Here is a 27,838-nt window from a genome sequence, read left to right as displayed (position 1 = left end):
CTTTATTCTTCATTGCATTGATACTTGTTTATAGATGATCGGGACGTATTTTACAAAAGCTAAATAAAATGCATACAAAAACAGGAAGGTTAAACATAAACCTAAAATAACAAATGCAACATTATAATGTGTGGAACAGTCTGGATCCACTGGTCAGTGTTACACATGCAATGTATTCAGTGAGAAAATAATAAACATTCAAATTAAGGAATTCAGCCAGAATGATGAATGCGATCAACCACCAACAGCAGCAGAAGCAGCAGCAAGGCGGAGTCTATAGTACACAGCTTGAGTTCAGCATGTATATTGTGATGCTGTAAGCTGACGGGATGAAGATGTGGCATGTTAAACTATACTCATAAACACATAAAAAACACTGTATATTTATAGATGGGATTTCACACTGATGAGGGCAGTAAAGTTTGCAGATGATTTAACATTCAACATGCCATTTGTCCCAGTAATTACGTTTAGAAATATAATTTTTTTTTAGTGGGGTGTTCTAGAAAAAATAGTTTATCTCATATTTTACGCAAGGACAATACAACTGTTCGACTCTCCTTTGAGATAAAATGAGTTTGTTTTGAATCAATTCTATCCAGTGTCAAACAAAACTCTTCCCCCATCACCAGTATTACTAGGTTGTCACTTGAGGCCCATAGACATCTCTAGGCAGCTGTGTGTCTTGCAATGCCCAAAGCTCTTATTTCTTCAACATCTTCGATACACAATAAACAGGTAGCACATTAAACCAGTCACTGAAAATACTTGCCTTGACCATTAAACCAGTCAGAAGAACATTTGCCAGCCTTGACCTACAAGTTACAGAAGCTCACATATACACAGGCATTTCTGTATAGCTTGTTGGCTGCCCGGCATCTGACCTCATGCACACTTAGCAACAGGGGAGACAACCTAGGTTGACACCAGCAGACCATGGATGATAATAGTGACATATCATATACTTATGTTTATAAAACTAAAGTAACAACTGCTTAAGAAAATATAATAATATCAATATACACAATAACCAAACTCCTATAACTGATTTTTAATCCCAAAAGTAATTATTTCTTACTCAAATAAAAACTCAGTCAGTTTTATCTGAATCCAACAATGCACGTTATTTAGCCATGCAGACTTTCACAGCAGACTTTCACATTTGTGAACTTTCACTTATCAGTGGAGCAACACACCAATCAGTGTAGCAACACACCAATCAGTGGAGCAACACACCAATCAGTGGAGCAACACACCAATCAGTGGAGCAACACACCACAGTGGAGCAACACACCAATCAGTGGAGCAACACACCAATCAGTTGCACTGCTGATTCCTGCAAACCTTGTGTGAAGATGAAATACACAATGCGGTCTAGGCGTCTGACTTTGTGTGCTGGCGATTAGGTGCCTGACTCTGAGGGTGTGGGTTCGAATCCCGGATGGGACTCAACCCAACAAAAGTACTAGAATCTGTACTTTACAAAGAAAGTGTAATCCCAAATATAACATATGTTACTTGTGTGAAGATGAAGTGTAATCCCAAATATAACATATGTTACTTGTGTGAAGAAAACACTATTACCAGAGTATTCTGACGGAGATGACTACAACCCAGCAGTTTCATGTCCCTTACAACCATGGCCTGCAGTACTGCCGACACCAGCTGCCCTTCACAACTGTGGAAGTATATAGACTGTACAGTAAGTTTACATTGCACACATCTGAAGTAGTCTGACTATTAGTTCCACACAAAGCACACCCTTGATTACCTCCCCTTCTCCCTGTCTGTAGAGAAGAGGATTCAGGATTGACTGTCGCACACACTCAGATACTCACTGTCAGGTAGTGGCAGCTAGAATAGATAAACAAGAATACCTCGAAAGCTTTTACTAAGTTCCTGGTCTACATGAACTTTAGTAAAACATCTTCTGTATTACAGAGGTGTGAACACAATGACATTGAGAGATACTGTCTCTACACATCAAGATAAACTGACGTTTGTATCACTTGCAAGTACATATTCAGAACTGTCACAAGACACGGTATTCTTCTCTTCAGGTTGATTGGAGTTCGAAACAAACATAGACCATTTAAATATGTAACAATTCCATCCAAATTACGTTTTAGTGGTAAACACATGTTTACTGTCACAGCAAATTAGATTTTTTAATTATTGAAGAAAAAACATAACTTCTCAATACACCTATATGATTCTAAAAATGTAATTATGATTGATCTTACAAATAACCATCAAATGTTGATGTTTTAATAGCATTAAAAATTGTGTTTCTTCTTGCAAAACATTTACATTGGAATACATGAAAAATAAAAAAACATAATTGTATTTTCTCATTTTTTCGGCAGATATACACTTTCATTTGTAAAGCCCGCTGACTGAAGTACATGAAACACCCTGTCAGTATACACAACATGTAGGACAACGATCCTGCCTCCTTCATAAGCTCTATCTGTCAACATCTCATCACACTTTAACAAACTAAAACAATACAGAATCTGTACAGCATAAAATAGGCAACAGCAAAATGGAAAACAACAGATTTGTCAATCATACTGAGATCTACGATATAATCTTCTTCAACACGTAATATGCCATCGCAGTGATGCGAGGCTCTCCTCTATACAGCGGGTGGGTAGCTATCATATGTACAACTGTCTGCCACTGATAGATATATCTCACATCACCGCCCTTGGGACATATCAGTGTACAACTGCATGGCAGTCGCTGTCTCGTATATCCTTGCTTACAGGAGCCTGTGGTGGGATATATACCATTCAAAGAAGTAGGAGATATTGGATTTACAAGATTGATAAATGCAAATGATGAAGCCAAGGAGGAAACAGATGATGAAGAGAAATTAAGGGAAAATGTGACAATTTATTCCATTCCTTTGGAAATGTTTCATCTGTATGATATATATTACTTTTTCTCATATGCATTGGCATTGACTAGTTGTATGCTCACAACATGGAATATCCCCTACTTTTTTTTGAATGGTATATCATGTACAGATGCCTACTGCAGGATATATTGTTATGTACAACTGATATATGGCATACACCACACTGGACACCGGTCACTATATTGTTTAGAGAGGCACTGACGACCAATGTCCAGATATAATATATATATATATACCATCTGTTAATAACATATTGTATAATGGCATTATAACACCTATAGAGCCTCTGACAATAATGGCTGATTCATCAGCTGACATCACAACTTGGACCACGTTGGCACCCATCCTCACACTGCTGTCCAGAGAGGCTACAGCAGATAAGAGGCTACGACAACTACCCATCTTGAAGAGTGAGCAATCTTAAAGGAGGGGGGGGGACAATCAGACTTCACACAATGTGTTTATGTGGGGAAGAGAACCCGGGTCAGAGAGATTTATCCCCATCAAACTGCAGCAGATTAACTCACTCATACTTAAGAAAGTTATAAAATACAGTTAGTCATCTCTACCAATATCACTTTAACTATTGAGAAAGGTTATTGTGTTGGCTCTTGACCACTGTCAATTACTAAAACAGTATTTGTCTAACATGTCTAAAATGTGAAGCATATTGACGGCATATTGTGCTCAGTAGACACGAAAGGCACTGTCGTCGGACGTTGCATAAACACGGGAGACGCAGCCCAGGTTGACCACATCGTACAGCACACACTGAACGTGGTGCACTGGCCCAAATGTCAAAGTCACACTAGAAAAATAGGTGCATAAAATATATATTCATAACATACTTTGATGCTTTAATACAAGCAAAATGCATATATCCATTAGAAGACAGCCTGAACAGGCCAATATACAAGCTGAAGTTTGTATAATCCCACCATTAAACACTGCACTACAGCAGGTGATTTATACACAAGTAAACTGCCGTAATGCAGGGTATGATGTGAAGCGTGTTAATACAGCAAATATCACACACCATTGTTGGAAACAGCTGCCTGCCCGGTGCAAGTGGCGATACCTGGACTCACGACCCCATTCAGTCTCTACATACACATCTAGTTCATATCATGAATCATACAATTACAATATTGATTTCGATTATTGATGCTGCCATTACATTTAGCATTCAGTGTTTTTACCTACACAATGCTTCAATTGGTGGCGCATCGTCCAATAATGGCTTGTGATTTATGGGATTGCATTGTAGAAAGATTACGAGTCCAAATGTCTAGTAATCTTGGGGATGGCACTGTTGATGAGCTACTAGTCAATAATGGTTAGTTACATGTGCAAGATATTAAGCTAAAGGGAGTACAATTATGCCTTGTAGTCAACACACTGGTGTCCTGAGATCTTCCAGAGAAGCTATTCCTGGAACTGAACCCATCTTCTATATGAGACTGCATCACACCCGTACTTCTGCTGGAAACCTGCAGAACCTGTCCATGAAACTCAACACAGTCGATGCTTTCAGACCTATGTGTCTGTCCAGTCACATGTCCATTGTAAAACTAGATTTCATCTTTCATATGGGTCCTTGCTGAATGTTTATTTCACACCATGTACTCAAGTACATGTGAATTACATACAAATCAGTACAATGTTTGTTCCTCTTGAAGGGAAGAGGTTACTGAAAGTCTTGCTTCAGAAGCAGTTTCTGGAGTAACCATCCCTTCAAGACACTTCCTGTTTGAAATGGGCCGCAACACTGCTTGACAGCTTGTACGAATCCTGCATGTTAGCCATTGGGGGTGATGGAACGGGAGTGTCTGGCCCGTGGCCATTAGGAATGTGTTCCATTGTGTGGTTGACAGTAAGGGGGAGGGGTTCTGTCATCCCGAGAACCCTCTGTGGGGAGGGGGCCTGGTCTGACCCCCCACTCATGTAGTGGTGCTCCAAGCCAGGGGCCATGGGACTCGTGCTTCCTGGGTGTGAGGCCGTCAGGTGGTCTGGTTCCAGGGTATGCGTCAGGTTTATCTGTTCACCACCAGGTGGCACCACATTGCCGAGGGCATCGGGGTAGACCGTGGGTTCGATCAGTGGGGGTGAGATGCTGGACTCAGCAGCTTGAGCAGATGAGGAGGAGGAATCCCCCGTGTTGGCACCTGCAGCAACACAAGAACATGGTGGAATACACATCAATATATCACAATACATCACTAGTTCCCTCTCAGTGTTTCACCACATCACATAACCTTAGTCCATGAGTTACGCTTTGTCTTCCACCAACTCACCTCCCAGAAGCATCTCTTCCACAGACTTACATCTGACCGGTTTCTGGTCATCAAATCACCTCCCAGAAGCATCTCTTCCACAGACTTACATCTGACCCGTCTCTAGCCATCAACTCACCTCCCAGAAGCATCTCTTCCACAGACTTACATCTGACCCGTCTCTGGTCATCAACTCACCTCCCAGAAGCATCTCTTCCACAGACTTACATCTGACCAGTCTCTGGTCATCAACTCACCTCCCAGAAGCATCTCTTCCACAGACTTACATCTGACCAGTCTCTAGTCATCAACTCACCTCCCAGAAGCATCTCTTCCACAGACTTACATCTGACCGGTCTCTGGTCATCAACTCACCTCCCAACCGGTCTCTAGCATCTCTTCCACAGACTTACATCTGACCGGTCTCTGGCCATCAACTCACCTCCCAGAAGCATCTCTTCCACAGACTTACATCTGACCGGTCTCTAGTCATCAACTCACAACTCCCCCAGAAGCATCTCTTCCACAGACTTACATCTGACCGGTCTCTGGTCATCAACTCACCTCCCAGAAGCATCTCTTCCACAGACTTACATCTGACCGATCTAGGCATCTCTTCCACAGACTTACATCTGGCCATCATCAACTCACCTCCCAGAAGCATCTCTTCCACAGACTTACATCTGACCAGTCTCTAGTCATCAACTCACCTCCCAGAAGCATCTCTTCCACAGACTTACATCTGACCGGTCTCTAGTCATCAACTCACCTCCCAGAAGCATCTCTTCCACAGACTTACATCTGACCGGTCTCTAGTCATCAACTCACCTCCCAGAAGCATCTCTTCCACAGACTTACATCTGACCGGATCTAGTCATCAACTCACCTCCCAGAAGCATCTCTTCCAGCAGATCTTACATCAACTCCCAACAGCATCTCTTCCACAGACTTACATCTGACCAGTCTCTAGTCATCAACTCACCTCCCAACAGCATCTCTTCCACAGACTTACATCTGACCGGTCCTAGTCAGTCACTCACCTCCCACATCTCCACAGACTTACATCTCTTCCACAGACTTACCTCCCAGATCTGACCAGATCCAGTCATCAACTCACCTCCCAGAAGCATCTCCTGCAGGAGGTTGTCTATCTTGGCCATCCCAAAGAGTTTGGCAAACTGGATCTGTTCAATCATCTGCCATGTGATGCTCTGCAATGCTGGAAGAAGCAGCAGGATCTCCCCGAAGCGCCCTCTGGAGTCATACTGGCGGTCGTTGATGTAGTCCTCCAGGTTGACTTGCACCTGGTAGCGGAAGGCTTTAATCTTTTGCTGGTCTGTAAGTCCCTTGGCATCTGAAGGGCAGGAGAAGAAGTAATAGCACTTGTTTCAGACAGCATGCACTGTACTGAACATCAATGTGTCAATATGCAGGAGGGAGGGAATGTGTCAAACATGTAGGATGTAGGGATTGTGTCAAACAGTCAGGAGGGAGGGAATGTGTCAAACATGTAGGATGTAGGGATTGTGTCAAACAGTCAGGAGGGAGGGAATGTGTCAAACATGTAGGAGGGAGGGATTGTGTCAAACATGCAGGAGGGAGGGATTGTGTCAAACATGCAGGAGGGAGGGATTGTGTCAAACAAGCAGGAGGGAGGGATTGTGTCAAACATGCAGGAGGGAGGGATTGTGTCAAACAAGCAGGAGGGAGGGATTGTGTCAAACATGCAGGAGGGAGGGATTGTGTCAAACATGCAGGAGGGAGGGATTGTGTCAAACATGCAGGAGGGAGGGAGGGAGGGATTGTGTCAAACAAGCAGGAGGGAGGGATTGTGTCAAACAAGCAGGAGGGAGGGATTGTGTCAAACAAGCAGGAGGGAGGGATTGTGTCAAACATGCAGGAGGGAGGGATTGTCAAACAAGCAGGAGGGAGGGATTGTGTCAAACATGCAGGAGGGAGGGATTGTGTCAAACAAGCAGGAGGGAGGGATTGTGTCAAACAAGCAGGAGGGAGGGATTGTGTCAAACAAGCAGGAGGGAGGGATTGTGTCAAACATGCAGGAGGGAGGGATTGTGTCAAACAAGCAGGAGGGAGGGATTGTGTCAAACATGCAGGAGGGAGGGATTGTGTCAAACATGCAGGAGGGAGGGATTGTGTCAAACAAGCAGGAGGGAGGGATTGTGTCAAACATGCAGGAGGGAGGGATTGTGTCAAACAAGCAGGAGGGAGGGATTGTGTCAAACATGCAGGAGGGAGGGATTGTGTCAAACATGCAGGAGGGAGGGATTGTGTCAAACAAGCAGGAGGGAGGGATTGTGTCAAACATGCAGGAGGGAGGGATTGTGTCAAACATGCAGGAGGGAGGGATTGTGTCAAACATGCAGGAGGGAGGGATTGTGTCAAACATGCAGGAGGGAGGGATTGTGTCAAACAAGCAGGAGGGAGGGATTGTGTCAAACATGCAGGAGGGAGGGATTGTGTCAAACATGCAGGAGGGAGGGATTGTGTCAAACATGCAGGAGGGAGGGATTGTGTCAAACATGCAGGAGGGAGGGATTGTGTCAAACAAGCAGGAGGGAGGGATTGTGTCAAACATGCAGGAGGGAGGGATTGTGTCAAACATGCAGGAGGGAGGGATATCAAAAGAAACAAGCAGGAGGGAGGGATTGTGTCAAACATGCAGGAGGGAGGATTGTGTCAAACAAGCAGGAGGGAGGGAATGTATCAAACATGCAGGAGGGAGGGATTGTGTCAAACATGGAGGGAGGATTGTGTCAAACATGCAGGAGGGAGGTATGTGTCAAACAAGCAGGAGGGAGGGATTGTAATCAAACAAGCAGGAGGGAGGGATTGTGTCAAACATGCAGGAGGGAGGGATTGTGTCAAACAAGCAGGAGGGATCAGGGATTGTGTCAAACATGCAGGAGGGAGGGATTGTGTCAAACATGCCAGCAGGGAGGGATTGTGTCAAACATGCAGGAGGGAGGGATCACACATAATCAAACAAGCAGGAGGGAGGATTGTGTCAAACATGCAGGAGGGAGGGATTGTGTCATCAGGACACACATGCAGGAGGGAGGGATTGTGTCAAACATGCAGGAGGGAGGGATTGTGTCAAACATGCAGGAGGGAGGGTTGTGCATCCAAACAATGCAGGAGGGAGGGATTGTGTCAAAACATGCAGGAGGCAGGATTGTGATCAAACATGCAGGAGGGAGGGAATGCGTATCAAACACATGCAGGAGGGAGGGATATGTTTATCAAACATGCAAGAGGGAGGGATTGTCAGTCAGAACATGCAGGAGGGAGGGATTGTGTCAAAACATGCAGGAGGGAGGGTGCATTGTGGACCAAACAAGCCAGGAGGGAGGGAATGTATCAAACAAGCAGGAGATCAGAACACGATTGTGTCAAACATTCAGGAGGGAGCAGGATTGTGTCAAACATGCAGGAGGGAGGTATTGTGTCAAACAAGCAGGAGGGAGGGATTGTGTCAGCAGCAAGCAGGAGGGAGGGATTGGTGTCAAACATGCGGGAGGGAGGGATTGTGTCAAACAAGCAGGAGGGAGGGATTGTATCAAACATGCAGGAGGGAGGGATTGTGTCAAACATGCAGGAGGAGGGATATGTTTATCAAACATGCAGGAGGGAGGGATTGTGTCAAACATGCAGGAGGGAGGGATTGTGTCATCAAACATGCAGGAGGAGGGGATATGTCAAACAAGCAGGAGGGAGGGATTGTGTCAAACATGCAGGAGGGAGGGATTGTGTCAAACATGCAGGAGGGAGGGATTGGCTGTCAAACAAGCAGGAGGGAGGGATTGTGTCAACATGCAATGGAGGAGGATTGTGTCAAACATAATGGGAGGGAGGGATTGTGTCAAACATGCAGGAGGGAGGGATTGTGTCAAACATGCAGGAGGGAGGGATTGTAATCAAACAAGCAGGAGGGAGGGATTGTGTCAAACATGCAGGAGGGAGGGATTGTGTCAAACATGCAGGAGGGAGGGATTGTGTCAAACATGCAGGAGGGAGGGATTGTGTCAAACATGCAGGAGGGAGGGATTGTGTAATCAAACAAGCAGGAGGGAGGGATTGTGTCATGCAGGAGGGAGGGATTGTGTAATCAAACAATCAACAATGTGTCTGGGTGTAACAGGACCTCTACACATAATACCAGCAGCACAGTCATATTTTATACTGATGAAACAGGTGATCAGAACAATGTGTCTGGGTGTAACAGGACCTCTACACATAATACCAGCAGCACAGTCATATTTTATACTGATGAAACAGGTGATCAGAACAATGTGTCTGGGTGTATCAGGACCTCTACACATAATACCAGCAGCACAGTCATATTTTATACTGATGAAACAGGTGATCAGAACAATGTGTCTGGGTGTATCAGGACCTCTACACATAATACCAGCAGCACAGTCATATTTTATACTGATGAAACAGGTGATCAGAACAATGTGTCTGGGTGTATCAGGACCTCTACACATAATACCAGCAGCACAGTCATATTTTATACTGATGAAACAGGTGATCAGAACAATGTGTCTGGGTGTATCAGGACCTCTACACATAATACCAGCAGCACAGTCATATTTTATACTGATGAAACAGGTGATCAGAACAATGTGTCTGGGTGTATCAGGACCTCTACATATATTACCAGTATCTATATAACATATGGTTGGTGCTGGCCATTAGCTGCCTGACTCTCAGGGCAGCACAGCCATATTTATATACTGTGGGTTCGAATCCCGGATGGGACTCAATCAAACAAAAGTACTAGAATCTGTACTTTACTACGGAAGTGTAATCCCAAATATCACATATGTTACATTTGACCACTTTCTAAATGGCAGTGTGTAATCATAACATAAGGTTATCTTGATATGTAATAATGATAAGGCATCCAATTTGGACCTCAGTGTTTACCTGGGTCGAAGAAAACAATAGCTTTGAGACAAGCAAATTCTGAATCATCAATCTGGACATCCTTCAGTGGCTTGACAAGTTCATCCAGAATTCGACATGTAACTCGTACAATGTCAATATCAGTTGTATTTCGCGGAATGATGGAGTCGTTGCCTAGCAACAGAATATCTTTCAGACTCATGGATCTTCTTGCCACACCCAGTACTAAATGTTCTCCAGCGTGTGCACGTAACAGCGCCACCTGCAACAGACATGTCAGAAGTAGAATCAAAGATGGAAATATTTAAGAAGTAGAATCAAAGATGGAAATATTTAAACACCAACATCATGTTACCTACTAACAAATGTGTCTGACAGTTTCTCGTTAGGGGCTCACCTGATCATCCAGCGGCAGCTATGTTACCTACTAACAAATGTGTCTGACAGTTTCTCGTTAGGGGCTCACCTGATCGTCCAGCGGCAGCTATGTTACCTACTAACAAATGTGTCTGACAGTTTCTCCTTAGGGGCTCACCTGATCGTCCAGCGGCAGCTCACCTGATGTTGTTACCTACTAACAAATGTGTCTGACGGTTTCGTCCAGCGCAGCTTGTTAGGACAGTTTCTCGCTAGGGGGCTCACCTGATCGTCCAGCGGCAGCTATGTTACCTACCAACAAATGGCAGCTATGTCCAGCCGCAGCTACCTACTAACAAATGTGTCTGACAGTTTCTCGTTAGGGGCTCACCTGATCGTCCAGCGGCAGCTATGTTACCTACTAACAAATGTGTCTGACAGTTTCTCCTTAGGGGCTCACCTGGTCGTCCAGCGGCAGCTATGTTACCTACTAACAAATGTGTCTGACAGTTTCTCCTTAGGGGCTCACCTGATCGTCCAGCGGCAGCTCACAGAAGCAGGGGATGTACTTGGCCCACTCCACCAGGATCAGCAGCTGCTGCTTCATTGACTCGCACACGTCGCTCACGTTTGCCAGCTTCTTGGTCGACAGGTCTGCGTTTATTGGGGAGGCAATCTGAAACAACATGGCAGCCACTTCATCTTACAAAGCTCGAAATGGATTCTTTCTGAAAGCTGTCAGTTTGGTTTATTTCAGGGAATTATCCACAAGGGAAAGGCAGCTTGATGGTTTTAAGTCTTTGCCATTACCAGTCGTCAGTACTATCTTGTTCTCTTGGGCAACAAAATACATGATGTGTCTGATAAAAGTAAAGATCTCCCCCACTTCCCCCATGTGCTGTGTATCTAGAACATGTCGTACCTGTCTGGACAGGATCTCTGCATTCAGCAACGTGCTGACCGAGAGTGCTCCAGAGTTAGCGATGTCGTCATAACTTGTTCGCCGGACACTGATTCGGTCTCGTTCATTCTGTACAGCTGTAATGGAGATGTCAAACACTGTCACAAAATTCACATTGCATTTTACTTTCAAGCTGTGAAAAACTTAAACTGGTGGCATATTAAGTTGACATGTGGTGCCTTCAGATCACCGGACCACCCACAAGATTACAATACAAGCTTCCAGTGGGGTAAACACAGACCAGCAGTCCCGGCCGGCACTGAGTCGTGTCAACTAACCATGTCATATGGAGCCTTCAGATCACCGGACCACCCACAAGATTACAATACAAGCTTCCAGTGGGGTAAACACAGACCAGCAGTCCCGGCCGGCACTGAGTCGCGGTCAACTAACCATGTCATATGGAGCCTTCAGATCACCGGACCACCCACAAGATTACAATACGAAGCTTCCAGTGGGGTAAACACAGACCAGCAGTCCCGCCGCACTGAGTCGTGGGAGCCTCAACTAACCATGTCATATGGAGCCTTCAGATCACCGTCATATGGACCACCCACAAGATTACAATACAAGCTTCCAGTGGGGTAAACACAGACCAGCAGTCCCGGCCGCACTGAGTCGATCCACGGTCAACTAAACCATGTCATATGGAGCCTTCAGATCACCGGACCACCCACAAGATTACAATACAAAGCTTCCAGTGGGGTAAACACAGACCAGCAGTCCCGGCCGGCACTGAGTCGTGGTCAACTAACCATGTGATATGGAGCCTTAAGGTCACCGGACCACCCACAAGATTACAATACAAGCTTCCAGTGGGGTAAACACAGACCAGCAGTCCCGCCGGCACTGAGTCGGTGTCAACTAACCATGTGATATGGAGCCTTCAGGTCACCGGACCACCCACAAGATTACAATACAAGCTTCCAGTGGGAGTAAACACAGACCAGCAGTCCCGCCGCACAGAGTCGTGTCAACTAACCATGTCATATGGAGCCTTCAGATCACCGGACCACCCACAAGATTACAATACAAGCTTCCAGTGGGGTAAACACAGACCAGCAGTCCCGGCCGGCACTGAGTCGTGTCAACTAACCATGTCATATGGAGCCTTCAGATCACCGGACCACCCACAAGATTACAATAGAAGCTTACAGGTGGGGTAAACACAGACCAGCAAGCCCGGCCGGCACTGAGTCGCGTGTCAACTAACCATGTGATATGGAGCCTTCAGATCACCGGACCACCCACAAGATTACAATACAAGCTTACAGTGGGGTAAACACAGACCAGCAAGCCCGGCGCACTGAGTCGGTGTCAACTAACCATGTCATATGGAGCCTTCAGATCACCGGACCACCCACAAGATTACAATACAAGCTTCCAGTGGGGTAAACACAGACCAGCAGTCCCGGCGCACTGAGTCGCGGTGTCAACTAACCATGTCATATGGAGCCTTCAGATCAGCGGACCACCCACAAGATTACAATACAAGCTTCCAGTGGGGTAAACACAGACCAGCAGTCCCGCCGGCACTGAGTCGCGGTCAACTAACCATGTGATATGGAGCCTTCAGATCACCGGACCACCCACAAGATTACAATACAAGCTTCCAGTGGGTAAACACAGACCAGCAGTCCCGGCTGCACTGACTCGTGTCAACTAACCATGTCATATGGAGCCTTCAGGTCAGCGGACCACCCACAAGATTACAATACAAGCTTCCAGTGGGGTAAACACAGACCAGCAGTCCCGCCGGCACAGAGTCGTGTCAACTAACCATGTGATATGGAGCCTTCAGGTCACCGGACCACCCACAAGATTACAATAGAAGCTTCCAGTGGGGTGGAGACATCAACTAAACACAGACCAGCAGTCCCGGGCGGCACTGAGTCGTGTCAACTAACCATGTCATATGGAGCCTTCAGGTCAGCGGACCACCCACAAGATTACAATACAAGCTTCCAGTGGGGTAAACACAGACCAGCAGTCCCGGCCGGCACTGAGTCGTGTCAACTAACCATGTGATATGGAGCCTTCAGGTCAGCGGACCACCCACAAGATTACAATACAAGCTTCCAGTGGGTAAACACAGACCAGCAGTCCCGGCCGGCACTGAGTCGTGTCAACTAACCATGTCATATGGAGCCTTCAGGACCACACCGGACCACCCACAAGATTACAATACGAGCTTCCAGTGGGGTAAACACAGACCAGCAGTCCCGGCCGGCACTGAGTCGTGTCAACTAACCATGTCATATGGAGCCTTCAGATCACCGGACCACCCACAAGATTACAATACAAGCTTCCAGTGGGGTAAACACAGACCAGCAGGCCCGGCCGGCACTGAGTCGTGTCAACTAACCATGTCATATGGAGCCTTCAGATCACCGGACCACCCACAAGATTACAATACAAGCTTCCAGTGGGGTAAACACAGACCAGCAGGCCCGGCCGGCACTGAGTCGTGTCAACTAACCATGTCATATGGAGCCTTCAGGTCAGCATCTTCTAATGACTAACTATTTATGTTCATGCTTTTGATGTGACAAAGTCAGTCGAGCATCTAAACAGTGCAGTTCAGGAGAAACACTTCACTAGCTATTCTTGATCAGGAATTGTGAAATGATCAGCTGATGAGGGCAGCAGATGAGCTGGTGCTTGTAGAAGCAAGATCTGATTAGTGTTCACTTCTATAGCCTGTCTGGGTGTTGCATGTTTTAAATATACTTCAACAATTGATGACTCTTTTCTTCTACATTGACCTTGACACAGTGGTAGTGTGTGTAGAGACAAACATACAGGCTACATGAGGATCTCGGGACAACACAGAGTCAGACATTGCACAGTTTGCCAGACCTACCTTCCTTCTTCATCCCAGCCCTGAAGCACTTCTTGAGTCGACAATACCGACACTGGTTGCGCTTGTCCTTGTCCACGATGCAGTTGCGACTAAATCTGCAGCTGTAGACGTGGTTCTTACGGACGCTGCGGCGGAAGAAGCCCTTGCAGCCATCGCAGCTAGCAGCACCATAGTGTTTCCCTGTTGCCCGGTCTCCGCAGATGGCACAGAACTGGCTGATGGCGCCCGCTGAGTTCGGAGACACCAGGGATGGGACCGCACCAAGGGACTGGGCATTGAGGTCTTGAGAGTCTGTCAATAAAATGAACACATATTGAGGCTGGTACTTGGCTTTCGACAAAACAAAAAGAAACAAAACAAAGAGGCTGACAAATTGGGACACAAGTATCAGCAGATCCTGGCAGCTAAGGGATGTAACTCTGCGAGATAGTCACTCAGCTATCTGATTCCCTTTGACGTTCAGTGACATGGAGACACAACTGGAACCAAACACACATATCTTTTCAGAATATCATCAGTTACTTATTTTATGGTTCACTCCGCAAAGTTCACCCTACATGACAGTTGGCTGTAAAAAAAGTATGGGCCACACAAACCAGTGATTGATCTGATGAGATCTGTCCCATGCAGGTCGATGACACCCAATAAACCAGGTCAGTATACCTGACCATTCATTCCTGCTATCTGCCTCCAGCAACCGGTATACTCTGTTTGGACCTGATGAATCACCATGTTTGTTTTCTGTGCATAGCAGTAACAAGACTCGACATTTGACGTTAATGTACTGTCATCACACGACTTCAAGTTTTCTGGACAAGACAAAAATAGTCCAACATCAAACCAAACTGTGATCGTACGTGAACTAAGGTGGTAAAGTACCGGCACCAACACCTACCAAACTGTGATCGTACGTGAACTAAGGTGGTAAAGCACCGCACCAACACCTACCAAACTGTGATCGTAACGTGAACTAAGGTGGTAAAAGTACCGCACCAACACCTACCAAACTGTGATCGTACGTGAACTAAGGTGGTAAAGTACCGGGTACCAACACCTACCAAACTGTGATCGTACGTGAACTAAGGTGGTAAAGTACCGGCACAAACAACTACCAAACTGTGATCGTACGTGAACTAAGGTGGTAAAGTACCGGCACAAACAACTACCAAACTGTGATCGTACGTGGAACTAAGGTGGTACAACTACCGGCACAAACAACTACCAAACTGTGATCGTACGCGAACTAAGGTGGTAAAGTACCGGCACAAACAACTACCAAACTGTGATCGTACGTGAACTAAGGTGGTAAAGTACCGGCACCAACACCTACCAAACTGTGGCCATGGACCGACATCGTGAATGCCACATTGTTGCAACACAGAATACAGCATAGTGACACTCCGATCGATCACACGTGTTGTCACCCAGCAGACTAGCCTACTCTCACACGTGTCTGGTCACCCAGCAGACTAGCCTCCCCTCGCCCCAGTACCCATCCCACAACTCCTGCCCCATGCAGCACGGACTAAACACATTCCGACACCTACCTAGCAAGCAGACTCACGTCCAATGATGAGGATGATAGTGGCTTAACCAGTATACATTTATGTTGCATTAATCATGTTTGGGGCTTGAGATTTTTAAATGAAAACCCCTACTATGTGTTTACAAATACTTTACAAGAGCCCAGAAATCTTTGAATGAACATGTGATAAGACTTTTATCAACATGTCTATTCTCATCTAGGACATTTTTCAGTGGTTTAAGATAACAGCCCTGACTCTGTATTATGCATGGAGGTTTTCTAACTGTTCTCAAGGGGGTATTGTTTGGGGTTAAGCCTCAGTTTCCTTTTATCATGTTAAAGATGCAGCTATCAGGCCCAAGTGTTAAACAAGCAGACCGTCCCCGACAACCTGTGGGAGATGCGCTGTAATGTCATAGGCATTGTCGCACTTGGTGTCATATGTCAACTATAACAAGCAACTTATTCACAGATTATCAGCAATCTTCCCTATAATAACGACCCAGACGATAAAAGGGCAAATGTTTACCAAAAGGTAAGTGGAGCCCAAGTAGTAGGGATTTTAGCAGGAGCCAATAGGTTCACAATATCAACTCATTGTTAAGTTACCTCCCTTGTGTTAGATGTATAAAACTTTCAGCAGAGATCAGCGAGGACAAGATGATATGGTCAATATTTAGACTACAGGATGAAAGGTTAGCTCATGGGCCATTTTCCACATCTAATACCACATCTGATACCACAACCTGTTTTTACACAATGTCACAAGAAGCTTCAGAGATTAAATATCTCACTGAGTGAGTGAGTGAGTGAGCAAGCGAGTATGGTTTTATGCCACTTTTAGCAATATTCCAACAATATTCCAGCAATATCACAGACACTAGAAATGGGCTGCACACATTGTACCCATGTGGGGAGCACACACCTTAACCATTAGGCTACCCCACTGCCCGAGTGAGTGAGTGAGTGAATGAGTGAGGCTACATCAGCATTTTGACATGTGCAGGAAGACCTCGTCACCCCATGACAGTATTTAGGTTTTCACTAGATGAAACCTGTCACATTAGTCCTAACAATCAGAAACAATCTGACCAGGTACAATCAGACAATACAAGTGGGTGTTATAGAACAATAGGAACAGCAGATAGCAGGCAGCACGTAGTCATGTATAGGTTAGTCCACAGAGCCCAGTGTCCACAGATAACACCACCTCATGTAGCTGTGAACCAACTCTCTCTTAATACTCAGCAGAAGCTGAGTTGAGTGAGTGAGTGCAGATTATTGGAGTGTTCCACAGTAGCCTTCCTGAATGAGTGAGTGAGTGCAGATTATTAGTGTGTTCCACAGCAGCCTTCCTGACTGAGTGAGTGAGTGCAGATTATTAGTGTGTTCCACAGTAGCCTTCCTGGAATGAGTGAGTGAGTAAGTTCCACAGTAGCCTTCCTGAATGAGTGAGTGAGTGAGTGCAGATTATTGGAGTGTTCCACAGTAGCCTTCCTGAATGAGTGAGTGAGTGAGTGCAGATTATTGGAGTGTTCCACAGTAGCCTTCCTGAATGAGTGAGTGAGTGAGTGCAGATTATTAGTGTGTTCCACAGTAGCCTTCCTGAATGAGTGAGTGAGTGCAGATTATTGGAGTGTTCCACAGTAGCCTTCCTGAATGAGTGAGTGAGTGCAGATTATTGGAGTGTTCCACAGTAGCCTTCCTGAATGAGTGAGTGAGTGAGTGCAGATTATTAGTGTGTTCCACAGTAGCCTTCCTGAATGAGTGAGTGAGTGAGTGCAGATTATTGGAGTGTTCCACAGTAGCCTTCCTGAATGAGTGAGTGAGTGCAGATTATTGGAGTGTTCCACAGTAGCCTTCCTGAATGAGTGAGTGAGTGAGTGCAGATTATTGGAGTGTTCCACAGTAGCCTTCCTGAATGAGTGAGTGAGTGAGTGCAGATTATTGGAGTGTTCCACAGTAGCCTTCCTGAATGAGTGAGTGAGTGAGTGCAGATTATTAGTGTGTTCCACAGTAGCCTTCCTGAATGAGTGAGTGAGTGCAGATTATTAGTGTGTTCCACAGTAGCCTTCCTGAATGAGTGAGTGCAGATTATTGGAGTGTTCCACAGTAGCCTGAATGAGTGAGTAAGGAGTGCAGATTATTAGTGTGTTCCACAGTAGCCTTCCTGAATGAGTGAGTGAGTGAGTGCAGATTATTAGTGTGTTCCACAGTAGCCTTCCTGAATGAGTGGAGTGAGTGAGTGCACATTATTAGTGTGTTCCACAGTAGCCTTCCTGAATGAGTGAGTAAGTGAGTGCACATTATTAGTGTGTTCCACAGTAGCCTTCCTGAATGAGTGAGTAAGTGGAGTGCAGATTATTAGGAGTGTTCCACAGTAGCCTTCCTGAATGAGTGAGTGAGTGAGTGCAGATTATTAGTGTGTTCCACAGTAGCCTTCCTGAATGAGTGAGTGAGTGCAGATTATTAGTGTGTTCCACAGTAGCCTTCCTGAATGAGTGAGTGAGTGAGTGCAGATTATTAGTGTGTTCCACAGTAGCCTTCCTGAATGAGTGAGTGAGTGAGTGCAGATTATTAGTGTGTTCCACAGTAGCCTTCCTGAATGAGTGAGTGAGTGCAGATTATTAGTGTGTTCCACAGTAGCCTCCTGAATGAGTGAGTGAGTGAGTGCACATTATTAGTGTGTTCCACAGTCTGTCAGCATGAGCAACAACCATGATATTCTACATCCAGTTTTATTTTGCTCCTACTCATGACATATTAGCAGTAATAAAAAAAACCTAAATGTGTATCACAACAGCTCTTGCAATAATGCTAACAGTTTGTCCATTGTGAGCAGTATCACCACAACATCACCACAATCAATGAATCATTACAGCCACAGTAACCACAACTGTTGTAGCCCAAACTTCTTAAACCAACATAATATGAACACCTTAAACCAACATAATATAAACACCTTAAACCAACATAATATGAACACCTTAAACCAACATAATATGAACACCTTAAACAATTATTTTGGAAAATATTGTTAAAACACTGACTTTTATCAAAACAAAGTTGTATCAAAGTTGTATCAGAATATGTATCTCAAAATATGTATGAGATTTCAAAATGCAAAATGACTAGATGTGTGTAATTTATTCTTAATTTCTATAGTGAGATATAAAAGAGAAAATCAATATGGTAATGAGGCACATCTTTACCTGATTATCTCATAAAAAGATCTTTGTGAAAGTATGGCCCTAAAAGCTGCCATGTCATCAACACAATCACCTTCCACCATTATCTCACACACAACTTCCTACATATCATTAAAGCAAAGTTTAAATTCATGCTCACATGCCACAAGAACCTCGATTACTGACTGACCGATGTACAATGTTCGTCATCGGACCTTTGGCATGACAAAGTACAACTCGTATCTTACCGAGTTCTTCATAGATGATTTCGCCATCAGCAGACTGAAGCTGGAAACGGGCAGGATATTGGAATTTGGTCAGAAACGCCATGTTGGAAATCCTGCCTCAGCAGTCAGTTGGAAGGTGGAATTTGGTGATATTAATGAGGATAGTAGTGACTACATAACTGTTGACACCCTCCTGGACGATGTGGCACCTTATCTACAACTACCTGCATTGTAGTCTACATCAGGGGCCATCTCAAAACTCCACCAGACAGATTAGTGAGCCACTTGGCTATGAAATCTGTGCTTGCATCTTGCTTTAAAGACGTGGGACTAGGAGCATTGCTAAACTTTCTAAATAGATTTATGCAGCTGTTTAACTTTCTAAATTCAGTTGACTAAACTTTTCACATTCATAACAGTTATATCAATGGCCTGGTACATGAAAAAAGACTAATGTAATTTTTCCAGTGGTCATACTATGATGAGTTTTAGCCCAAAGGAGTGACAAAAAACAAATGAACTATCAAAATATAAGATTTAGACGCAAAATGTGTTTCGTCAATTCGTTTGATTGTAATCTTATCTCAAACAATTAGAAGATCTTATGCTGAGACAGTCCCTTTAGTCATTCGTATAAACAAATCGTATCGAAGAGCATCAGGGAAGATAAGTTTTGATATCAGCTGGATAGCCGTGTCACAAACATCACACACACATACATACATACATCCATGTAGAACTTAAGGCCGAAGTAAATCTGTAGTTACTTATTGAATTGAAGTACAACATGAGTGAATCAACAATGTTACTCAAGTACTGCACGCTGCAGTATTACAGCAACAGTAACCGACTGGACAAGGTTGACTAGTGGTTGATAGTGCGAGCACCAATCTGTACCATCATTGCACTCCGACACACAAGAGCCAAGTGATATACGTCAACATCAACATCATCGAGCATGGGGTGGCTCCCCACAGGGTCTGAGCATGGCTCCCCACAGGGTCTGAGTGCAGCTCTTTGAGTTGGTTCTGCTTCTATATGTTGTGGTAAATGTTTTCCATGCCGGCACTCGATGACCATGACACAGTTAAAGACTGACTGACTGAGTTTGGTTTTACGCCACTTTTAGCAATATTCCAGCAACATCACGGCGGGGGACACCAGAAATGGACACAGTTAAAGAGTGTGACTGATGGATCATCTGATGAGACATGGCTGGGGAGGGGTGTGAGGTAGAAGAGGAGGTCGACAGCATGAATTGATGCAGACTCACGTAAGCTGAACAAATTAATGCCGAAGCACACAATGAGAAGTCCAAGTAGCTACATCCTTGAAACTCGCTACTGTCTATGAATTCCACCGTGGAATAATTAATCTCTACTTACCACTTCACCTTCATGAAATAACCGTACTTTTTCTAACAGTGCGTGAGTGAGGGTTTATTTTGGACATTGAATTGTTAAAGTTCGAATCGGGATCCACCAAACCAGTGGTTGATGGTGTGAGCAGATAAATGAATCCCAGGAAATGAGATGCAATACTGCAGCTTTATGATGCTGGCCTGTAAATATGTCTAGTTAGATGACAATGCCCGACACCAGTCTGCACATGTCTGGCTCTAATGTCACTCATCTTGTACAGAAGGTGGAGCTCCTTCAACTCCCCACACTGAGAGTCTCCCACACTGAGAGTCTCCCACACACTACTAAAAGGCCATCATCAGTGTATGTAGCCCCTGGAGTACTGGGGACATGGGGATGATGTGCGTCAGAGAGAAACAGCTAGTTCAGGAACAACATGTAAAGAGAACCTCTGTTTGAAAACCCCTTACTGATTCATGCGGAACATTTGGAAAAAAAAGCATCAATCATTTTCGACTTAATTCAAATTATGTTTGATGGTACCAAAACTCTTTCAGTTTAATTTCATCAAACCCAACATGTAACATTATACAAAGAACCACATGTTTCCCAGAATGCCTCTCATCTGTACTGCTGACATCCTGTGAGTAAGCCAATGAAATCAGAGAACACAATAACGCAGCCAATGAAATCAGAGAACACAAATCTCTGCCAGACAGTTCCAAAGGTTTCCTAAGGAAACATACATGCACTTCATGAATCAACTGAAGCTGCCAGTTGGCCGTAGAATGTCAGGAAACACTGTGCCCCTCACAAAGTCATCAAACAGTCCCGACTAGGGGGGTCAAACCTGGTTATAACTGACTGTGACTCATCAAAACATACACATCAAACATTTCAACAGTCAGTCAGTCAGTGAGTGAGTGAGTGAGTTTGCTGCTTTGAACAGTACTTCATTTACGACCACTAGAAATATGAAAGTTGTGGCCTGGTTCAATTCCCACTTGCACTGGTCCTGGTGGCCAGTGTATTTGTTGAGCACTGCCCTCTTCAGACACTGGGGCTGTAACCAGGGATCTAATACTGGTGTGAGGCTAATGCTTTGTCTCCGAAAAAAAAAATTATTTGAGAATAACAGAATGTAAACTGAAGAGAGACCCAATGAGCAAGGTGAGGTGAGGTGAGGTGAAATTGGGTCTAACGTCGTGCTTGATAATATTTCGCTCATATGACGACGTGCATGCATGTGTATGTGTATGTGCAGCTGCTTGTACTAGCCCAGACTGAAGCTGGTTTTATAGTGCTAGCCCGGTGAGATACCATGCCGCAGTGAAGCATGAATACCCCACTCAGACACATTATACTGACTCCGAGCCGACCAGTCCTTGTTGTACCCATTAATGCTGAGCGCCAGGCAGGGACCAACAAGTACCATATTTTAACGTCTTTTGGTATGACACAGTCGGGCAATGAGCAAGGAGACTGAGGGGGAAATGTGGACTTGCATTACAGCAAGGTGTGGGTAGAACGGAATATAGTATGGTTCACCACCCTCCAGAACATGGCAGTGTCACCCCCTACCCCGTCTTTCCCACCCTCCAGAACATGGCTGTGTCACCCCCTACCCCGTCTTTCCCTCCCTCCAGAACATGGCTGTGTCACCCCCTACCCCGTCTTTCCCACCCTCCAGAACATGGCTGTGTAACCCCCTACCCCGTCTTTCCCACCCTCCAGAACATGGCTGTGTAACCCCCTACCCCGCTCTTTCCCACCCTCCAGAACATGGCTGTGTCACCCCCTACCCCGTCTTTCCCACCCTCCAGAACATGGCTGTGTCACCCCCCTACCCTGTCTTTCCCACCCCTCCCAGAACATGGCTGTGTCACCCCCTACCCCCTCTTTCCCACCCTCCAGAACATGGCTGTGTAACCCCCACCCCGTCTTTTCCCACCCTCCAGAACATGGCTGTGTCACCCCTACCCCTCTTTCCCACCCTCCAGAACATGGCTGTGTCACACCCCCCCTACCCCCTGCTTTTCCCACCCTCCAGAACATGGCTGTGTCACCCCCTACCCCTCTTTCCCTCCCTCCAGGACATGGCTGTGTCACCCCCTACCCGTCTTTCCCTCCCTCCCTCCAGGACATGGCTGTGTCACCCCCTACCCCCCTCTTTCCCCCCCTCCCTCCAGAACATGGCTGTGTCACCCCCTACCCCGTCTTTTCCCTCCCTCCAGAACATGGCTGTGTCACCCCCTACCCCGTCTTTCCCTCCCTCCAGGAACATGGCTGTGTCACACCCTACCCCGCATGGCTTTCCCTCCCTCAGAACATGGCTGTGTAACCCCCTACCCCGTCTTTCCCTCCCTCCAGGACATGGCTGTGTCACCCCCTACCCCGTCTTTTCCCACCCTCCAGGACATGGCTGTGTCACCCCCTACCCCGTCTTTCCCTCCCTCCAGAACATGGCTGTGTAACCCCCTACCCCCTCTTTCCCTCCCTCCAGGACATGGCTGTGTCACCCCCTACCCCGTCTTTCCCACCCTCCAGAACATGGCTGTGTCACCCCCTACCCCGTCTTTCCCACCCTCCAGAACATGGCTGTGTCAGTACGTGCAACATTATCATTACCTCCCATATCTGTAAGATTAGATTAGATGACACCTATACCACTAGCAGCCATTACATTCAGCCCAAACCTGTTTCCTTTCAGTGAAACAATGAAAATATGTCTGCAGTTTCATGCCTCACATTCAATTGAATCAAGAAATTTCCTTTGATATTCTTTTCCAATATTTCCTATAATAGAATGAACTATGAAACATCAGAAAGAAAGGAATATCCAATTTAGATAAGTAATAATGTGTTGTCCTTTTATCAATATGATTGAAACATATATATTTCCAAAGAAAGGAACCGGATTGGAAAACAAGCATAAGCTTGGTACATGAATACCGCTCTGTTTTATCAATATGAGCTGATAATGTGTACATGAATCTAGTTTAAGAGACTGGTGTTTGGAGAAACTGGGCAGTATTTGCAGTATTTGCAGCTCAAGTGATATTTAACCTTGATCCCCCTCGTTATCAGCCCCTGTGTGATAATCAGTAATATCAACATCTTCAGATAGTGTGTCAGCTAGGCAGTATTGTATGTTAATACCAGCTTCCGTATCTCGCCCCATCACACAGGACAGGCCTCAACCTGCGCCGTAACTTGATTTTCTGATATACACCAGCTAGATATTAAATGTAGCCACTGTCACCACCCTGATATAACAAAGCAGCATTTCATCAAGTTACAAGTAGAAAAATACATTTTGACATTATTCTAATGTGACTTTTAACTTTGATGTTTAAAACAGACCAAATTATGATATGCATGTAAATTGACTAAAAACTACCTTTGCTGAATTTAAAAGAAACCGAACACTAAATGTGAACTGCAGATACAAAATAGGAATTGAAATGCACATACACAAGGTTCATTGAAACATACATACAAAAAGTCAATAGAAGTCCACACCCAATAACGGAATTGAAATTCCTACAACTAATCCTATCTGATGAAAGTCCCATGATTAATTACTATGGCAACAACCAAATGCTTTCTTTATGGAATTCAGTTTTATATAACTCATTCAAAATCAAATTAAATTTTCTTTGATCTTCCACCAGTATATGAAAGCGCCTGTACATTTTACACTGAAAACACTTCAACATACACCATCTTCCCGTTCATATTTCACCAGTAAACCTTAGAATTAAGTACATGACAATATGTATTGTAAGTCAGGAGTGTGTGACACCCAGATCGGAAACTTTATCTCCCAGCACGTGGACCACAATGGCCACTTTAATCAGTTATCTTCTGACAGCTTTTCACAGGCCACACCCCCTAGCTTGCAACTTGAAGCCACCGTACCTGCACGATCCACTTACTAATGCTGTAAAATATGTCTATAATTAACACACTCATAACCATATGTATCTTGGGTCCTGGCCGCTTGACGTAACTTTCAGTCGAAGTGCTTATAACGAACTACAGTTACAGCAAAATATAATGAGAGGTGCCTTTAAATTTGGTGTGACTGTAGCTTAGTTTATACCAGTACAAAGTAGAATGCTGGATCACAAGAATTCAACCATTTGGAGGTTGGTGAAAGTTGGTCACCATCTCAAGATATTTACCCATACACATGAATTATAATGACAAACATAACCGACATAAGAAATCATGATTTCCACATATCTTGGTGATATCAGTGTGTCTACTGGAGCTGTACACGGATGTTGTTATGTAGGCCTTGTACAGGTGCAATTCCCACGTAACATTCACTGATTCATAAAGTTTGCATACAAACAGTCAGTAGTCATACCTCAGTTAATGCTGAGGTTAACAAACTGACGTTACGTTCCACTAAATTCTCCCAGACCCAGATCATATCCCAATTGCATAGATCAATGCTCATGCTGTTGATCACTGGATTTTCTGGTCCAGACTTGATTATTTACAGACCGCCACCATATAGCTGGAATACTGCTGAGTGTGGCGTAAAACTAAACTCACTCACTCACTTCTCCAGGAAAATATTGAGAGGAAACTTCCCTGCAGTAACACTTGACTATGGGAGTGAGGCCAACTTCCACACTCAAAATACATCTCTCATTCAGTCGAAATATTGTCAGGAAATATCTTCAACCTTTCGGTGACTTGATCAGCGTCGATCTGCCTGAATGTGGCCGGTGTCTACAGTGATAGCCGGACATGCTAAGTGTTGTCACAGGAAGAAAATACTAAATCAACATTTAATTGGTGTGAAAACTGCTCACTCAGCTTTTTAACTTGGCAGGAGACAAAAAAATTAGGACATTTTCTACATTTTATCAACTTTTGCACAATATTTTTCTCTTTCATTACATCATTTGAAAAATATCTTCAGGACATTTCGCAAGACATAGAGTCAATGTTCCAGGATATAAGCCCATTTGAATATCAGTTCGCATAAACTGATCTTAAGACTGACTGACTGACTGAGTTTGGTTTTACGCCGCTTTTAGCAATATTCCAGCAACATCACGGCGGGGGACACCAGAAATGGGCTTCACACATTGAGCCCATGTGGGGATTCGAACCCGGGTCTTCGGCGTGACAAGCCAACACTTTTACCACTAGGCTACCCCACCGCCCCCCAATCTTAAGATGACAAACATGTTGGGATAGTCTGAATCATATAGACTATCAGGTCTTTGATAGACATGTGAATATCACTTCATATAGACCGATCATAAGATGACAAACATGTTGGGATAGTCTGAATCATATAGACTATCGTGTCTTTGATAGGCATGTGAATATCACTTCATATAGACTGATCATAAGATGACAAACATGTTGGGATAGTCTGAATCATATAGACTATCAGGTCTTTGATAGACATGTGAATATCACTTCATATAGACCGATCATAAGATGACAAGCATGTTGGGATAGTCTGAATCATATAGACTATCAGGTCTTTGATAGACATGTGAATATCACTTCATATAGACCGATCATAAGATGACAAACATGTTGGGATAGTCTGAATCATATAGACTATCAGGTCTTTGATAGACATGTGAATATCACTTCATATAGACCGATCATAAGATGACAAGCATGTTGGGATAGTCTGAATCATATAGACTATCAGGTCTTTGATAGACATGTGAATATCACTTCATATAGACCGATCATAAGATGACAAACATGTTGGGATAGTCTGAATCATATAGACTATCAGGTCTTTGATAGGAATATAAACAAACATGAAGACATGAAACTATCCATGAGTGAGTGAGTGAGTGAGTGAGTGAGTGAGTGAGTGAGTGAGGAGTGAGTGAGTGTGAGTGAGTGAGTGTAAGTATGTAAAGGTGTGAGTTATAACTGCATCACCATTTTCACATAAGCAGGAATACCAAAACCGATGCCAGCATATAGACTGTCACCCTGAGGACATTAGTTAGTTTTTCATCAGATGAAGACTTTCACATCCCGAGGTAAGTTCTAGCAATCAGAAACAATCTGACAAGCTACAATCAGAGAGAGGACTGACAAGCTACATTCAGAGAAAGGAGAAGATTTTATGCCCCTTGTAGCAATATATCAACCCCATCCCGCCAGGGGGCACTAACACTGAAACACAGACCAGGACATGTCCTACTACATCAAGCGGTACACGGAGGGTTCCATACACAGGGCTACCTAGCAATCAGAACAGTCCTGCATTAGATTCTATAGTTCAGCCCTTAAAGATGCTTGTGATTCTTAGAAGTTAAATTTGCAGTTTAAAATAAGCCAAGTTTTTAGGTTACATTTTATTATAAGTACCTATGTATTCCAAAAGGTATTTAACATATTCACAGATGAAGATTCCTACATGAGTGTCACTCTGATCCTCAACAAATCATTACCATCAGGTAATGCCACCTACCTTAAACATGCCATATGATATTCCACTCAAACTACATCCTATGTGGAGCAGAGATTGTCCAGTCTCATCAAGGTATCCTCTTGAAATATAATAAAAACTCCAGTGTCTGAATCCAGTACTTGCCAACATCCTCCGTATATAATGAGAGATAACTAACTGGGCAGGAGATGCTGATCTTTATTGTGATGTTAGTTGAACCTGTGAACATTGGTCTCTATCTACATACATGGTCCCACCATGGCTCACCCTTAGTGTAAAGTGCAGGCTAAGTACAGGACTATGCTCTAAGTTCAAACTTCATGGATTTCTGATATAGTCCGAATCTGAGGTGTATCACTATCTTGTCCAGCGTACCTGTCCCTTTGATCTCCATCATACACCTCACCTGCTCAGTAATTTGTGGACACTGCCTGACATAGTAATTAGCAGATCGATTCAAGCTTTCTTTTTATTTAATAATTTTCAGGACATTTCTAAAAAAACAACATAAGTACACCTAACATTGCAGATTTCTTTCGGCATATTTATATCAACTGTTATCATTCCCTGTCTAACAGGATACATCCCCAATAATATGTCAGTACAAGGAATACATTTACACACCTGAGAAGAAACTTCAGTGCTCAGAATATATTTACACACCTGAGAAGAAAACTTCAGTGCTCTGAATATATTTACACACCTGAGAAGAAAACTTCAGTGCTCTGAATATATTTACACACCTGAGAAGAAAACTTCAGTGCTCTGAATATATTTACA

General features: G+C 44.4%; 1 protein-coding gene and 1 long non-coding RNA gene across 7 annotated transcripts in view; one reads left to right on the top strand and one right to left on the bottom strand.

Moving 5' to 3' along the window:
- The first annotated feature begins 82 nt into the window (after positions 1 to 82).
- Positions 83 to 27,485, top strand: LOC124280519. The gene is made up of 3 exons (XR_006899694.1): positions 83 to 172; positions 19,519 to 19,522; positions 27,473 to 27,485. It is a non-coding gene; the product is annotated as an uncharacterized LOC124280519 (long non-coding RNA).
- Positions 3,014 to 27,838, bottom strand: part of LOC124280513 (hepatocyte nuclear factor 4-gamma-like) — a 94,490-nt gene continuing 69,665 nt past the window's right edge. For 3 of the 6 annotated variants that reach the window (XM_046716466.1, XM_046716462.1, XM_046716464.1), the window contains exons 3-8: positions 14,307 to 14,597; positions 11,405 to 11,520; positions 11,012 to 11,158; positions 10,147 to 10,387; positions 6,314 to 6,550; positions 3,014 to 5,088 (exon numbers count right to left, since the gene is read on the bottom strand). In XM_046716466.1, coding sequence (XP_046572422.1) covers positions 4,658 to 5,088; positions 6,314 to 6,550; positions 10,147 to 10,387; positions 11,012 to 11,158; positions 11,405 to 11,520; positions 14,307 to 14,597 — 1,463 coding nt within the window. In that variant the 3' untranslated portion in view covers positions 3,014 to 4,657. Of the gene's footprint in view, positions 5,089 to 6,313; positions 6,551 to 10,146; positions 10,388 to 11,011; positions 11,159 to 11,404; positions 11,521 to 14,306; positions 14,598 to 15,636; positions 15,763 to 19,267; positions 19,411 to 27,838 lie in introns of those variants that run through there. The other 3 variants (XM_046716465.1, XM_046716467.1, XM_046716463.1) reach the window with 3 other exon arrangements.

This window comes from Haliotis rubra, unplaced genomic scaffold (genome assembly GCF_003918875.1).
Source record: "Haliotis rubra isolate DU_JTF1 unplaced genomic scaffold, ASM391887v1 Scf269, whole genome shotgun sequence".
In the NCBI taxonomy this organism is placed as follows: domain Eukaryota; kingdom Metazoa; phylum Mollusca; class Gastropoda; order Lepetellida; family Haliotidae; genus Haliotis; species Haliotis rubra.
The sequence above is the reverse complement of the archived record's forward strand: the minus strand, read 5'-3'. Positions and strand labels throughout refer to the sequence as shown.